Genomic DNA, 15,813 nt, shown 5'->3' with positions numbered 1-15,813 from the left:
TCTGACAACGGGTATAGACTTTTCCCATTTTGGTCCGGAATCGGGTATGGTTTTCGAGGAAGAGTATGAACGTATTTGACGTTTCAGAATGAATAAGAAAGAGAGAGTAATGGGCAAATTCGAAAAGTATTTAAAGAAATCTTTTTGTTGGCGTCCTAATCTAAGTAATAATGACTTAAACGTGGGAATTTGGAGAACTGGGCAGTACACCCCCACCAAGAAATCTCGGGGTGGGGGGGGGGGGGGGAGGGGGTACTTGGGTTAATTTTTGCTGGGTGTGTGCCGCTGGCCTCTTGGAGCCCCTACTTCATTATAGTCTGTACTTCCGTGGCCAATATTATATAGACTCCATATTAGTCACTTCCAGGCAAATATGTAATTTTCGCGATCCCAACTACTAAAGTCACTTTCTATTTATGTATCAACGTTATCAATCCTTTTAATAGATCATCCTAAAATGAAGTGACCCATTTTTTTAAATTGAATAAAGAACACTTTACTTTCCACCTACAGTACAAACATTCTGGTATGTTTGCTAACCGTAAATATAAAGAACTGTCTTACCCAAAAAATCAGAAAATGTGCGACCCCATTCTAGTAACTCTATTGGAAATCCAACCCCCATTATAGTCAATGCGACTCCATCCAGCAGCACATCCCCATTAGCTTCTTATAAGGAAGTACCCCGCCGGGCAAGAAATCCTAGGAGTATCCCCCTGGAGGCAGTGATGATGCCTTTTTCAAGTGAGGGCAGCCATGGGAGGACTTCCTTATTTGGTTCTGACGGGTATGTGCCACCTAATAGGGTATAGTTTTCAGTCACAATGTAGTGTCTTGAACAGGTGGCTGTCAATAGAACCAGGAATCTAGAATATAACTGAACAATTCTTGAAAGGACCACTTGGGCAAACTGCAGCAAGAGACAGCTGGACTTTGGTAACAGGATCAGCAATATAGTATAATACTCTAAATTGAAGGCAAGCTATGGATGTGTAATTATTTATGCACCTATCAATGTAAACCCCGTAGGGGGGGGGGGGGGGTTTGCGGGCAAGGGGTGGGGATTTGACAAATTTTAAAATTTTTTGATCAAATTCCCCAGGGTGGAAAACGAAAGGTCAATCAAAAGTGTCAAAAAAGCCCCCACCCCAAGGGAAGAAATCTAAAAAAATAATGCTATAATACTTTAAAAACGAATAAAAGAACATTTCAAAAGTACGTTCTTACTACTTTTATTTATAAGCTCCGTTAAATTACTCGCTGTAATTAAGTATTTTCTCTCTCCACTAGCATCTCTTATTTTGAACAACAAAATCCCTCCAGGAAGACTGACCATGCTATTATAATGTTAATGAAACGTACAATGCTATATAACATCTGCTCCATGTCGGAACAGGTCGGATCAGTTACCCGTAAAAAATCCTCTGAATTTTATGGTGGCCGGGAATTCAATTTCAATCGAGTTTTACAATCAGATGGGCACTTAAAGATAAAAACTTTCTCAAAACAGACATTATCTGTTTAGATGACAGTCGGATCATGGTGATTAAAATAAATGAAAACTTCACACCTTTCTCCAACAGCGTAACTTTCAGAAAGCCTCGAGGGACAGACTTGGTAACCACTTCTGAATTGGTACCAGGTTTCTGTCGGTCAAAATCAAATGTCCCGACCCCGGGGTCGCTTCACACGATCAAACGCCCGACAGGGGGGATAGTCTCAGGCATCAAATCCCCGCCCCTTGCCCGCACTCCCCCCTCACAGGATTTACATTGATAGGTGCATTATTTGCCCAATACTTTAGTTAGACAAAACTAGCTTTCATCAGGGCTAGCTACTGATGAGGTCTAGTTGGGCTATCTAGTTTTTTTCTCATGTAACCGTAACAATTAAAAGACAACAATGAAAAAGTGAGCATGGTCACCATTTTGGTTTCATTACAAATAGACTACAAAGGGACAATTTGGGTGTGAAATGATAATTTTGTGGCAAGGAATGGGGCAAGGTTCAACAGCAACACCTTGAAGAGTTATCACAATCACTATGAACTCACTTGGACTACAAAAAGGGCCTTTTATAACAAGGTGAACAGTGAAAATCACTGCCACTTTTCTCATCACAGTGTTATGTGCAGTAGGTGATACACAATGCAAAACAAGGGAATTGCATTGTGTAAGGATACTGGAATATCAGTAGGCTGCCAAGCACCAAACACCAGGTCCCAGTGGTTCACAGGGTGGATAACATTACAATAATAATTTCTATCCAATACATGCACATAACAGAATTACCAGTTTCCCTAATACATATAAACTGGGATGTGCTGGATGGCACAAGCAATCTTTTGAAAAACTGGGTCTATGCTTATAAATGCCATCTTAAGCACTTAGAAATAGTCATGGCATTTTACAATAAAGTTTCCATGCTTATCACCCCAGCTACATGACTGTACACATGTACACTGTTCCTGGAGACTACATTTCTTACATCAACACTTAATTTAAGTCAGTGACTTGAATGTTCCTGTCAAGATGGATCTACATTCACTACCTGCTTCAGATCAAAACATCAACAAGTAGCAAACCAACAAAAATTAAAGTAGAAGCTGAAGATTAAACCAAGACGTAGGAGAGTCTGGTTATCACTTAGTCCAGTGGCTTATGTCTGTTTATCACTTTTTTGCTGAGACTTGCACAACAAGCTTTAAATCTCTTCCCTTTCTTCATCTCTTCTTGACTTTCAAATCTTTCGACTGGTATTTGTGATATCTCTTTCCACTCATTCCTCTCTGAATCAAACAATTCAACTGTTAAGGCTCTTGTGTAAGAACCACCATCAGTGACTGAGGTTCCACCCAGCACATACAGTCTCCCTTGAAAATGCACCATGCTTGCACTGCATCGAGGTACCTTGAGACTTGGCATCAGCTGCCACTCGTTGGTAGCTGTGTAGTATAACTCACAGGAACATTCTATGCTGCTCAACAAAGTATTGTTATGTCCTCCTGCAATGTAAATGTTGCCATTCATAGCAGCACCAAAAGCATTAAATCTTCCCTTATTGACACAGGCAAGTTCTTCCCACTTCTTGTCCTGTGAATCATATCTTGATGTTCTACTGGTTTCCCTCCCACTTATTATGTACATGAACTGTTCATCAGTAACAATGCAAGCTTCTCGCTGTCCAAAAGCCAAAGATTCCATTCTATCCCAATCATTAGTTTCTGCATCATATCTGTAGATGTCTGTCTTGTGGTATTGTAAATATAATGCATATAAGTCACCATTTAAAACAGTGTAATGAGTAATGCCAAAAGTAGCTGCAGCCCCTTGAGCTGCTGCCCAGGTGTTGTTGTCTTCTAAGTATTCCATCACCTTTGCTGTAGATTCATCCACCTTATGCGATCCTGCATCAAAAATGTAAATTTTGTGCATGAACTCTGCAGGAGTGAAAGTGGAATGGTCATGTTCAAACAGTGTGTCTGCCATCCTGTACCATATATTTTTCTGTGGAAAGTAGCACAGTGTCTTTCTTCCTCCACAGAGAAAAATGCCCTGGATGTGTATCAAAAGGCATTTTCGGGGTTTTTGAATAGCCTTTTCATCAGTTTCCGACAGCTTTCTTCTCATGGCATCCAACACAAAATTCAAGCCAATTTTAGAATTACTAATGACAAGCTCTTCTTTTGGTAATTGATTAAGTAGAAAGTCCTGTGAAACAGATATCATGCGAACCTGAGACAATAATTCTAGAAAATAATCTTCTCTCTCACTCTTGTTGCGAGACACCCACGTGACAATTCCTCGGAAAATGTCTTCCTCAGCATTTACAATAACATCATCATTAGACACCCACTCCGTAACTTGCTTCAAATCGAGATTCACAAAATCCTCTGTTTCCATAACAACACTGAAATTCGAGTTGATTACTTCACGGCATTTTTCCCTCAGCTCCACACACTCATACTTTTCAGCAAAGTAATAATTAAAAAGACAGTTCTCAGTTGACACAGACTCTTTCAGGACATTCCCCGCCATTGTCTTGAGGCTTGGCAAAAGAAGAAAATTTGCCGTTGCAATCAAATTGTGAGCTTTCTCCTCAACGACCGTGACATTTCCAGTGTAAAGGTACTTTAGCGCGTCTTCCATGACAGTTTCAGTGGCTTCTTCTAGCTCTACTTTGATCATTTGTTCGTTGCTTTCTTTCATGTTGCTTGTCAGAAGAGTTAGAAAGAACGGACTGGCCGCCGCTAAAACAGCTCTGTGAGCTTTGAACTCTTTGTCCTTTACTGCGATCGTCACGTCACAAAAGCTATCGTTGTTTCTCAAGATATCCAGACGCTCGAGAAGTTCTTGACGATGCTTGGAAGGATCTGCAGACAACGATTCAGCCAGACACTCCATTTTGCAGGATGATGCGGAAGTGAACTCCCCTACCCATCACACATTGCGAGGAAAACCCTAACCGAGAAAGCACTGGGGAAATGTTTGTTACCAGATCTCACTCTGACACTCTTCACAATATGGCGGATAACTGCGAGTATGTCGCCCATTTTCCTAAACTTGAGGATTTATGCGTTCAGTTCATCCGTGTTAATGTGAAATACTGGAAACCTGAAGAATTTTTAGGTAAAATTCCATGATTGCTTTAACCAATCCGCGGTAAAATAGCAATTTTTATGATGTGCCGAACAGTGAAACCACTATTCTTTTTCCAGATCATGTGTTTATATCCAAATTTCAAATTTTCCAATATGATTTCTCGTAGTTCTTGTCGCAATATTATATAGAAGCTTTCAATTTTCAAAATGGCTTCCGCACAGCTTGTTTATTAGTTTAAGATTGAACTTGTCTCAAGCTTCTTTTGAACTGCGTTAATGCTATTCCTTTTTTTTTCAAGGAATTCCAGGACATCTTCTCCTACCAATTTTGGAAAACCTTGATCCTCTAGAGATTGAGAAACTTGAAGACTCCAGTATTTTCAAAGCAATGAGTATGTTGGAAAAAAGTATCTTGTTAATAGAACTTAATACATTTAAAGCTTTATGTGGTATGTTTTTGAATACAATAAATTTTCTTGTCACAGACCAACATCATGAGTCTGTACTCTGGTGCATCAATCTTTTTAACATTTTTTTATGTATTTCTTTCCAAAAAATAATTGAAAGGAATTGACACTAATCCACTCTGGAGAAACATTTACACTGCAAAGTGGCCAAGAAAGAGTAAGTGGCCTGAGGTGTACTTTAAAACAAAGGGAATCACACAAGAACAAGAACTTTGGAAGATTTATTACCTTCAAAGACTACTACAAGAGGCTCTTAATGGATGTAACGTCAGTGGTTTAAAAATTTGTTCGTCATCTGCAGGTATGAAATATGATAACTAAACTATTGTTAGTAATACCCAAAGGTTACGGAGCGCAAGCAACAATGATCGAAGGTCAAAACGCTTTTCCTCCAATGATGTGCTTTGGGTAAGTTTCACGTGACAGATAGTCACAACATGCATGATCAGGTTACGAGTGATATAAGCTCTGAATGCATGTGATCAAATTGCATTTTAGGTTCATTCCATTCATTCTTAGTGGAAGTCCAAACGAATGCTGGCTACATATGTGCGACGCATGCGTAAATACAACCTGGAGATTAGGATTGGGGGCTCCTTTTGTCCCCCACAATAATAAATCAGTGATTGAAAGATAATGCCATTTAAATAACATGTTCACTTCTTTTTCATTCCAGAAAGTGATGACTACAGATTGCAAAACATAATTTCAGCTTGTGCAAGATATGCAGCATATCTTAGGATTTATAATCCATCAATTATTTATCTGGCAAAGAACTGGGATATTGTTGAGCAACTTGCTGAGTGTGTTGAATTTCTAGAAATTTTCATGCTTAGAAACAATGGAGTTGAGCCACTGTGTCATCTCCTTCAAGTATTTATATCAAAGAGACTGAAATCTATTGGATTCTGTTTTTGCAAAGTAAACAGTGTTGAATTGTGGAGTAAAATATTTTGTTCCTTGTTACCATTACAAGAAAATGGTTGCAACATTGCTGACATAGAAAAGGAGGAAAGTGTTCCTTTTGAAGACAATGATAATCCTCATCAATCCCTACCATGGAAATTAATTAATGAAATGGGAAATTGCACATCTCCTCCAAGTGTCTTAGATGATGTCAACATTTATGAGTTTACTGATGATGACTTGTCAGTTTTTCCAAAGAGATGTAGAAAATTCTCTGAATCATCCTGGAGTAGTTGCACTGGATGTTTACCTCAGTTAGGCACAAGTGAAGCCTCTTCAAGTTCTAGTCCAGATCTCTTTGATGCAGTGTTTAGCTGCTGTAACCATGGACGGGATTGCAAAGAAGTCCCAAGAGAGCTTTTGCAAGTAAATGACAGTCAACAAGACACAGATAAAACCTCAGACCACTGTCAAGTTATCCCAAAAGCTACTAAACCTACAAAGCCGCTTTCACTGTTTCACAGTTTATCAAATGTTGGCTGCTCTTTAGTTCATTTTGAGCTGACTGCCTTCTGGCTGCATCAAGATCTCCTTGAACTGTTTGTTAATAGTTTAAAATGTTGGACAAACTTAAAGTCACTGACACTTGAAGACAATGGTCTAAGCTTCCAGCCTCTGAGCTTATCACAGAAGTTAATGGATACACTTTATCTCCTCTGCACACAAGGAGAACTGCATTGCCTGAAAATCACAAATAACCTAGTGAGTGATAGCATCACAAAGTTTCTTGTGGAAAGATTAATTGGTTCATTTTGCTGGAAGTGTAACCAAGAGTCCAAGTCTTTGACAAAGTTCAAACTTTCTTCCTTTCAAGTTTCTGAAGCCTTCTGTGCACATTTAAGAACAGCAATAAAAGATGTTTGTTTTTGTTCACTAAAGAATTTAGAGGCATCTTCTACACATAAATCCAAGACAACAGATAGTGAAGATTCTATCGAACCAGAGTGCATGGATCTGGGTATTTCCTTGGGAAGTAAAAGAAAAACAAAATTTCAGGTTCCAGTCAAAAATGAGAGATTCACATTGCATAATGGTTCCTGTGTAAACAATGAAGTTGACAACTGTCAAGAAGAATATTCGATTAGGGAGACATGTTCATGCCATGAAAGTTTCAATGAGCCTGGCAATGGTGACTTGAACTTCATTAACAGGAATGACAACTGTACAAAAACAGCTTTTGAGCAGAATTATCCAGGATCTTTTGAAGCAGCATCAAACATGGCTAATTTCACAGAAATTCCAGCTTTAGATTCCAGTAAAATCATCCAGTTTAATGGCTGCAATTCCAAAGAGTTTGTTGGCATCCAAGAACTGCGATTGACTTGTCCAGTTGGGGATAGAGGAGCAAGCTTGATCTCTGATGGACTGCAAAGTAATAGCTCACTTCTTTCTCTGAGTTTGGTCAATTGTAATATCTCAACTGCAGGGCTAGGAGACATCTTTAATGCCATAACAGGTATGACTATTTACACATTACATAGTAACAACACTGACTATAATCCTGTTTACAGATTTTTTTCAAAATATTTTTAACAAGAGAGTGAATGGATGAATGCAGAAAAAGGAAAAGATGTACCCTCCCTGACCCCTTGCACTCTCCATCAATTATTGTCTCTTGGTTTTTATTTATAGATCAGCTTAATTAAGAAGAGAAAATTAATAGAAGGTACAACAGGCTATGATTGTATAATTATTTAATTTAACATGCAATATTGGACATAACCCTTCAGCCTTAAGCCTTTTCTGAGACTCCACAATTATATTTATCTAACAGAGTTTACCGGGCTTCTAAAATTACATTAATTACGTTTTCACTGTTGATCTCAATATTCTTTCATGGTGTAATGTTGCTCTTTGATCAGGTCACAGATCTCTGAAACACCTGTCTGTCAAAGGCAACAGATATGATCCCAGTAGAAATAACAAGCTGACAGAGATGCTAACAATAAACAAAACACTCACAGATTTGAATCTCAGCAGCTGTGGACTCGGAGGTAAAGCTAAGAAAGTACTTCAGTGTTGACAATTTGCCATTTTTCTGTTTAATATGTGTATTATTTTATGTTAGTTCTGCTTGGTACAAATGTATTAAATTTTTCTCTGAGTTGTGACGTGGTTTATCCTCTTTTTAAAAACCAACATTCTTAAATTCCTATTTTTGTTATTAGAGCTGGAAAATGGCAATCAAAGATTTGATTAGAACCTCTGATCTTCAGGTTCCAGAACCAGCATTGTTGTTGTATGGTTGTTCAGCGTGCAAAGAAAGTACTGTCCGATAGCCCAGTGCTAGTGGATTTTGCTATCGGGCTGGTGAATTCTGTTTTTAACTTGCCCGACGGGCAAGTGATGTTTTATGAGGAATTTGAATAACAGAAGAACAAAAAGTTTTTGGGGCTAGTTGAAATGACGTCTGGGCTAGTAAAATGCTAGCTTCAGCTTGCCCGAATGGCAAGCTGTAGAAATGATTTTCTTTGCACCCTATTGTTGTTGTTGTTGTTCATGTTTTTTTTTGTATAATTGTTTCAATTCTAAGGCATGCAACATTGGGACTCCCACTTGCTTTCACTCACTGAAAAGTGGAAAAACCTGTTCTGCATGCTCCCAATCATCTGTGAATGCACTTCCATAAGAATTATAATCATTTATTCATATGGTTATCAAAGTTATATGCACATGTCAACACATTGTAATGGTTGACAATGTAAGTCATTATAACATAAGCTTCGTTTTCTTCATTCTTTATTCCATCTCAGTTTCAGATTCAGAGTTCTTTGGTGACATAATTCATGCCTTGTGCATCAACAGCACCTTAACAAGCTTAAAGCTGGGAGAAAACATTTTAGGTGAGCTTTTTCAAGTCCGTGCATGTAGTCAAACCTCAATTAAATCATCAACACATTGCAGTATGCTGACTCAACCAGGGCTGTCGGCCTTCCTGGGGGCAGGGGTGCTTCCCTGGCTAATTTCATTAAAGGAAAAGAATAGAAGAAAAATAGAACCAAACGAAATCCCACACTGCAAGCTGTTTAATTCCCCATCTACCTGTTGTGCATTAATAAAAAAATTTTCATAAATTAACACAGAAATTTGAAAAGTAACTTAGTGACAGCCTTGCACAACACTATTTGTACATGTAAATGAAACATGTTCACTTTCTTCAAATACATGTAGATCATAATCACAGATGGTTTTAGTTAAGAAATGAATGCTTATAATATACAGGGTAGTTGCTCACATTTGTTCACCAATACACATTGGCAACCGCTGGCATGCTCAGGCTTTTAAATGACCACCCCATAAATGTTATTGCCAACCCTAGAAAAAAAGTGTCGTTTCTTCTTTCTTACACCATGCTTACTTTGTTGTGTGGTGTTGTTTTTGTTGTGCAGGTGATGCTCACATTGCTGCTTTATCACAAGTTTTCACTCATCCAAGCAAAACTTCAGGAATAAACAAATTAGAATTAAGGTATGTTAATGTAATAGTTATTATTTTCATCTACATGTATTAATGGCAGACTTACCGTCAAATTCCGAAAATGAGCCCCAGGGCTTATATTTTTCAAAGGCCCTTTTTGAGGGGCTTATTTTTGGAGGGGCTAAGGTGTACGAAGGGAAATTTGCCTTTCAAAAGGGATGGGCTAGCTTGTAGTGGGGAGGAAATTTACCATTTTTGCTTTGTTTTTAGTTTGTATTCGAGGGCAAATTCCAAGTACAAGCCCCCCGGGTGCGCATACATTTGGAGGGGTGATTTAACAGGGGGTTTTTTGTGTTACGATTTTGGGGGTGGGGGGGGGGGGGGCTTATAATTATTTGGAGGGGCTTGTACATGGAGGGGCTTGATTATTTTCGGAATTTATGGTATGTTTATAAATTAACTTGGTTGTGTAAACCTCTAATCGCTAGTTTGTTTTATTATGAAAGATACTTTTTAATAAATAGGACATTAGCAAGTTGCTTCAAGCCTCAGTCTTAAGGTGGCTGAATACAGTTTTGGCAGTTTGTGAGTGTATGTCATTTGCCAAATCATGGCAAGAGAAAGGTTGCAGCTCACAAGCTGAAACTTGACAAGTGAAAAATATACTGATGAAAGATTTTGATTGTTTCCATGGCAACAGGAACAATTGAATACAACCTTAAAATTTCACTTTTGCTCAGTTTACATGAAATTCGCTCTTGAGATTTTCCTATAAAACTTATTTGACCAAATTTTAACTGATGGGTTTAGATGATCAATTATTGTACTGTATTAATTGTTAAATGTGTCACTAAATTTGTCTGTTCAACTTCCATTTGAAAGTTCTCATTATTTAAAATACAATACAAGTATAAATTCTGCCAAATGTTACAAAATTTTAATGAGTAGATTTGTAGAAATTGTCTTCTGTGTACCATTGCTTTTTTTGCCACCATGTTTGTGTCCCATTTAAAACACGCGCCATCATGCAAGTTACCATTGACCGCCTGCAAAACTGTGTTTAGCCACCTTAAAGCAAGGCTAGTGCAAATTAAGTCATTGATATGAAAACGATTTTTTATTCTCATGCTCATAAAACTCATTTTCAGTGAAGAAAGATTTTGCACTTAGCCTCATTTTAAAAGACTGTGGAGGCATGTGTGGCATTAAGCAGTTAACACCTCCACCTCTGAATCTGGATGTCCGGGGTTCAAGCCCTGCCCATCACATTGTTTCTTTATAGACAAGGAACTTTACTCCACTTTGTCTCTCTTCACGTAGGTGTATAAATTAATGGGTACTGGCGACATGGTGCTGAGGGGTAACCCTGCGATGGACCAGCATCCCATCCAGGGGAGAGTAGCAATATTCTTAGGCATGCTTCATACTATAAAGAAACCAGGATAAGCTCCGGCCATTTGGTCCTTTAACTTGTGGGCGTCTTTGCCTTTGTAACTATCTTTTTTTTGAAAGTGAGAGTTTTTGGAACTTGGTAATGGCCTCTTGAGAGGAACTCTGTGAACTGAACCTGTGAATTTCAAGGTGCCCTGTTTAATGACATTTATGGGAAATTAAGATTTCCTAGTCACCCAATGCAAGAGCAAAAGCAAGCTACCAACGGAAACAGGCCAGGGGGCTGCTTGCACAGAACTGCAACTGTAGCATACCTAATTATGATCCAAAATTATAATCTTCCTTTTTTATTTTTTTTCCTCCTCATAGCAACAACCCAATATCACTGGAAGGTTTGTCAGTTTTAGCCTCATCTCTGGAGTGCATTAAACCAAGAAAACTGGATGAACTCAAACTGACGGCAGCAAATATTCTGGGCTCAAAACCACATCAGGTCTTGTCAAATCTCCAATGTGTGGTGCACACTTTGATAGTAGAACACTTGGACAAGGCAACCTTATTTGCAGATTTTTTGAGTCAAATGTGAATGCGCTGATGCCCGAACTTCATGCAGAACTTATGAGCACCTTCATCCATACACCAGCTCTAGATGATTTATTGTTGAAAAACATTTCCCAGTAATTTTAGGGGTGGGAAATAATAATTCCTTAAAATAATGTTACAGGGATTGGGGAAAAAAAATGTGATCTGATGATCATGAAATCTCAAAAGCATTATGTGTCTTGTCTTTGTGTGTTTCTCTGTTCTTCAACTTTTGCTATAAAGGTTTTGAACAAGGATTTTTAACCACGATTTTAAATAGCGTTCTTCATCCCATTTTTCTACCTTTTTTTGGCAAATAAACAACACAGTAAAAGTCATGCTACAGTGAGAGAAGGAAGAAAATGTACTCGTCTCGTGAAAACATACAGTTTGTACTTATTTTGTGTAGTCATGCATAAGAGTCAGTATTCACAGGTCAGTTGATTTGCAGGTTAATAAAATGCACTTTGCCAGTAAAATGGCCAGTTGATTACAGCTGTGGTTTAGTTTGATTCTTTACAATCAGCACTTATGCCATGAATGCTTTACTCTCTCTCCTCAGAACTATTGTGATGAGGTAGCTACTAAGGAAAATTGTAACGAAACTTGTTTCGTTTTTAGAAGTGCACCAGGCCATAAAGACAAAACGTTGTTCTTGATTTATTACCAGAAATTCAACAAGCACAAATATGGTGTGTAGTAATTTCCCATCTGTTGCGCTACTGCTGCACTGCACCATCACCACTGGACAATAGCACTACAGATGTGAGCAGGCATACAAACGACAGTAGCTTTTCCCACAACTCTCATGTAACCTCTCAGCCTTAAGAAATCCTTTCTATTGCACATCAATGAAATGCTCAGTGAATGGACAGGTCTACTTGTTGGTGAGCGTGCATTAAGAGAATTCTATAATAGATTTCTTATTGGATGGCACTGTTGAGAATGTCTTCGTAATTAAGTTGACACCCACGCACTAGTTACCATACTTATAAGCACCTAGATATGGGTCCGTTTGATTTCCAGATTTCATAAAAGCCTTGTCCAAATGGAAATTTAGAGGAAGGTGTTTTGGCTTCGATGAAGTGTTCTGGGGAGAGAGGGGTGGGGAGAAAGAAGGTCAGATGAACAGATTCAAAGTTCAACATTGGAAATAAGATTGACGAGAGTGAACATTGACTTAAACTTGCACTTAGTTGCATCAACATTTTTTTATGCCTGAAAGACACCTATGCTGCAAATAAACACTCCCTAATATCAAATGGTTGAAATTAATTTAGGAAGCCGATTTTCCCATTTCTTAATTTTTCTTTAAGCAATTTTTTAAGAATAAAGCATAATGAATTGTATTGCAATGAGGTGTAAACATCACATGTGTATAGCAAGTTATATGAGATATCAGTCATACAGTCAAAAATGCACAATTTTTAGCGGAGCTCCACGCGCGCGAAGCGCGCGCGTGGGCGGAGCCCCATAGCTAAGGGAATCTACCCATCCAAGAAAATTTGGTAATCACGTGACCGTACACCGAACGAACGAACGAACGACCGTCCGTCCGCACCACAGGGTAACCAATGTTTCCTCTCACACTTTCTAGCGAGTTTGGGAGCCCAGGAAAAAACTAATTGCACATCAATGTTGTGATCAATTGACGGCTGTCAAAACAGGGTATCCGCTGACCAGTATCACCTGACCGTACCGCGGGCTCAAGTGTCGACCCATCGAGGTCGAGTTTTTTTTTGCAGTTATCCGTTGACAAATTACCAGCTTCAAATGATCGCTGGCTTAAGTTTATTTTTTCCGGTGATCCATATGAAATTTGTTGTGTTTATGTCATTATGGCCCCGCACTATTAAGATTTTGATTTCAAACTGACCTCGGACGCGAAAATTCAGCCAGTTTTTTTAAAAATACAGGCGGAGAAGACCTTTTCTTACCATGGTCACGCGTTGGTCACGCTCTACGTCCAATTTTTATGCTCTGATTGGTCAAAATTTGACAGGTGAGTTCATGCGGAAAATTTATGCAGCATCTTGAAAGTTGTTTACTTTGACAGCTGAAGCTGACAGAGTTTTGTGTCAACTTGTGATGTTTTTAACTGCCTTTTTAGACCGGATGTACAAAATGAAATACAGCTTCTATCAAGAGTCTTCTGTTATTCATGGCTGGTTTGTTTATTGGGTTTTTGGTTGAGAAATGCGTCGCTTGTCAAAATTCGGTAATCCGATTTCGGATGGCATCGTTTTTGTTTTTTACCTTGCTTAATGCGTAAGAGGGTTTAAAAGTCTCAACCAACTGTGGCCTTCCTTGATAGCTTTCAGGAACTGAATCTCGAATGGTAAGCCTGAGTAATTATTGTATTTGATGTTTGTTTTTGTTATATTTAATTTCATGAAGTCGAGCACAGTTTATGCGGCAAGTTTATGCACGTTTGTAAGATTTGAGTCAATGATCTGACATAGCGTCAGGTTTGATATAAGCTTACAGGACTTTAAAAGGCCTTCACAATATCTTTTCTCACCGCAAATAGAAAGAAAACGATCCGAAGAATATTTAGTTTTAAATGTGGCTGTAGAAAGAAAACTTTGAGCGATTTTCTTGCTTCGAGGAGTTCACCTTCGAAAACAGTAAACACCGCACCGGGAAGCCGGCTTAAGCTTTACGCTTAAAGACTCAGGATTTTTAGAGACACTTTAATACTTGTCTTCGTGAATCAAAATTGTTGCCTCTGTAAATGTTTCACCGAATTATATTTCTTTTATTGATTGTTAGTAGTCTCTCTTGCAATTTTAATCGCTTGTACGTGCCGGTTGTTTTCATCGTTCATGAACATCGCTTGCAGGAGTACTAAAAAATGTCGCGCGTATCAAACGCTTTATAAGATTACACATCGTTATAACTGAAACCATTAAATAAAAAAAAATAATAATAATAAATTCGTTATTATGTTGAAGGGTAACTCTATTAAAGTTCATTCAAACTCTCGACCACACTAACAGCTCGCACTAGAAATGAGAACCGGCTGGCAGTATGGGTGATTTTGGAATTTTTTTGAACGGTTTCGCTAAAAGCCAACGATTGATCGTCCCGAATATTGACTAAGTGTAATTTGTCTTGAAAAATTGTGAAATGCCGCATTCTGTCCGAGGTTCGTATGATAAATAGAATTGTTTCACCTCAGATGTGATGTATATTAAAAGAGTATGAAAGGTTGGTTTTCACACCCCTAGATTTGTTGGCAAGAATTTGTAAAGTAAACCTGTCGAACGCAAAAAAAATTCGGCCTGATTTGTTTTCCAAGAATTTGTTTTTGAGGCCTAATCTACTGTGATCAAGAGCCATTATGGCTCTTGAATGTGATCGAACATGTTTGCTATTTTTTGGGTGTACATATAAGGCTATCAACTCGATGTAAGATGTTTCACTCTAAAATAACTTCGCCTTTCCCTCAAAAGTCACATGAATGTGCCCTTAAGTTAACCGATTTGTGGATTACAAGTTTATTGTTTGATTTAAATTATAAATTTATTAATGGGAGCTTCGCTTTTAGCCCTGGCTAAATCTATATATTATCTGTATCATATCTGTAGGGCTTTTGGAAAGGTCTGTGATGTAATTTTGCTTTATTGCAGTAGTCCATATTGACAAACCCAAAAGTAGAGCATTTTTAGGAGGATTGTTTTCAGCAACTAAATATTAAATATTATGGCCCGTTTAAATGTATCTGGAAAACTTTTGCTTGTGGTATCTGGAATCTGGGAAACTTTTGCTTGAAAATCCAGAATCCTGGGCTTTGGAATCCGCAATACAGCTCAAGGAATCCAGAATCCAAGTTCCCAGCAGTGGAATCCAGACCCTGTAATCCGGAATCCAAGTCTTGGACTTCCTTACATTGGGACAATAAATAGCAGTAATTATAAAATAACAAAGATAGTACGTGCGCTCTGATTGGCCGAGAGGAGTGTTTGCATGAGAGTATATTCACCGTTCACCGGCGAAAAATGTCTGCGCATGCTCTACTAAAAATGACACGTGATCTATTTCGCGCAATGTCATTGGCTCTGAGGCAAAAATGCCGGTTGAGATGAAAAAAATAATGGCTGTTTTTTTGACAATGATAGCGTTGTGGTTTTCTTGCCATAGTAAGAGATCAAAAAACATTTTGGTGAAAGTTTTGAGTGGAATGTTTTCTCTAGAAAATGTAGCGCCCTGGAAACGGCGGACAAACCCAGTGGTGGGTATTTGTCGGAGATATTGGCTTTGCGATCGCCGGCATGGGTGCGAAAGGCATGCCAAAAAGGTGGGTAATTTTGACTTTCTATGCTTACTGTTAGTTTCGTGCACATCGGTACAACAGGAAATTGTAAAGAAGTGAAAGAAAAATTATTG

The 15,813-nt window shown here is 38.4% G+C and overlaps 2 protein-coding genes across 2 annotated transcripts; one reads left to right on the top strand and one right to left on the bottom strand.

Moving 5' to 3' along the window:
- Nucleotides 1-2,645: 2,645 nt before the first annotated feature.
- LOC140927926 (kelch-like protein 25) lies at nt 2,646-4,411 on the bottom strand. The gene has a single exon (XM_073377633.1). It carries the CDS (start codon nt 4,401-4,403, stop codon nt 2,646-2,648), a length of 1,758 nt encoding a protein of 585 aa, XP_073233734.1. The 5' UTR covers nt 4,404-4,411.
- Nucleotides 4,412-4,448: 37 nt separating this feature from the next.
- LOC140927916 (uncharacterized) lies at nt 4,449-11,519 on the top strand. Its single transcript, XM_073377620.1, has 8 exons — nt 4,449-4,628; nt 4,900-4,992; nt 5,168-5,383; nt 5,726-7,489; nt 7,896-8,027; nt 8,787-8,876; nt 9,423-9,501; nt 11,212-11,519. Exons 1-8 carry the CDS (start codon nt 4,484-4,486, stop codon nt 11,426-11,428), a joined length of 2,736 nt encoding a protein of 911 aa, XP_073233721.1. The 5' UTR covers nt 4,449-4,483; the 3' UTR covers nt 11,429-11,519.
- Nucleotides 11,520-15,813: the final 4,294 nt, after the last annotated feature.

The sequence above is a fragment of the Porites lutea genome, chromosome 1 (genome assembly GCF_958299795.1).
Source record: "Porites lutea chromosome 1, jaPorLute2.1, whole genome shotgun sequence".
NCBI classification, from domain to species: Eukaryota; Metazoa; Cnidaria; class Anthozoa; order Scleractinia; family Poritidae; genus Porites; species Porites lutea.
Note: the sequence above shows the minus strand (reverse complement) of the source record. Positions and strands in the feature narration are given on the sequence as shown.

Bases quoted from the DNA above. Each gene is read 5' to 3' on its own strand.
- LOC140927926 (XM_073377633.1), bottom strand. From the start codon at position 4,403: ATGGAGTGTCTGGCTGAATCGTTGTCTGCAGATCCTTCCAAGCATCGT.
- LOC140927916 (XM_073377620.1), top strand. From the start codon at position 4,484: ATGTTTGTTACCAGATCTCACTCTGACACTCTTCACAATATGGCGGAT. The intron at 8,877-9,422 runs GTGAGCTTTTTC...TTTGTTGTGCAG, and splicing joins GCTGGGAGAAAACATTTTAG to GTGATGCTCACATTGCTGCT. The intron at 9,502-11,211 runs GTATGTTAATGT...TCCTCCTCATAG, and splicing joins ATAAACAAATTAGAATTAAG to CAACAACCCAATATCACTGG.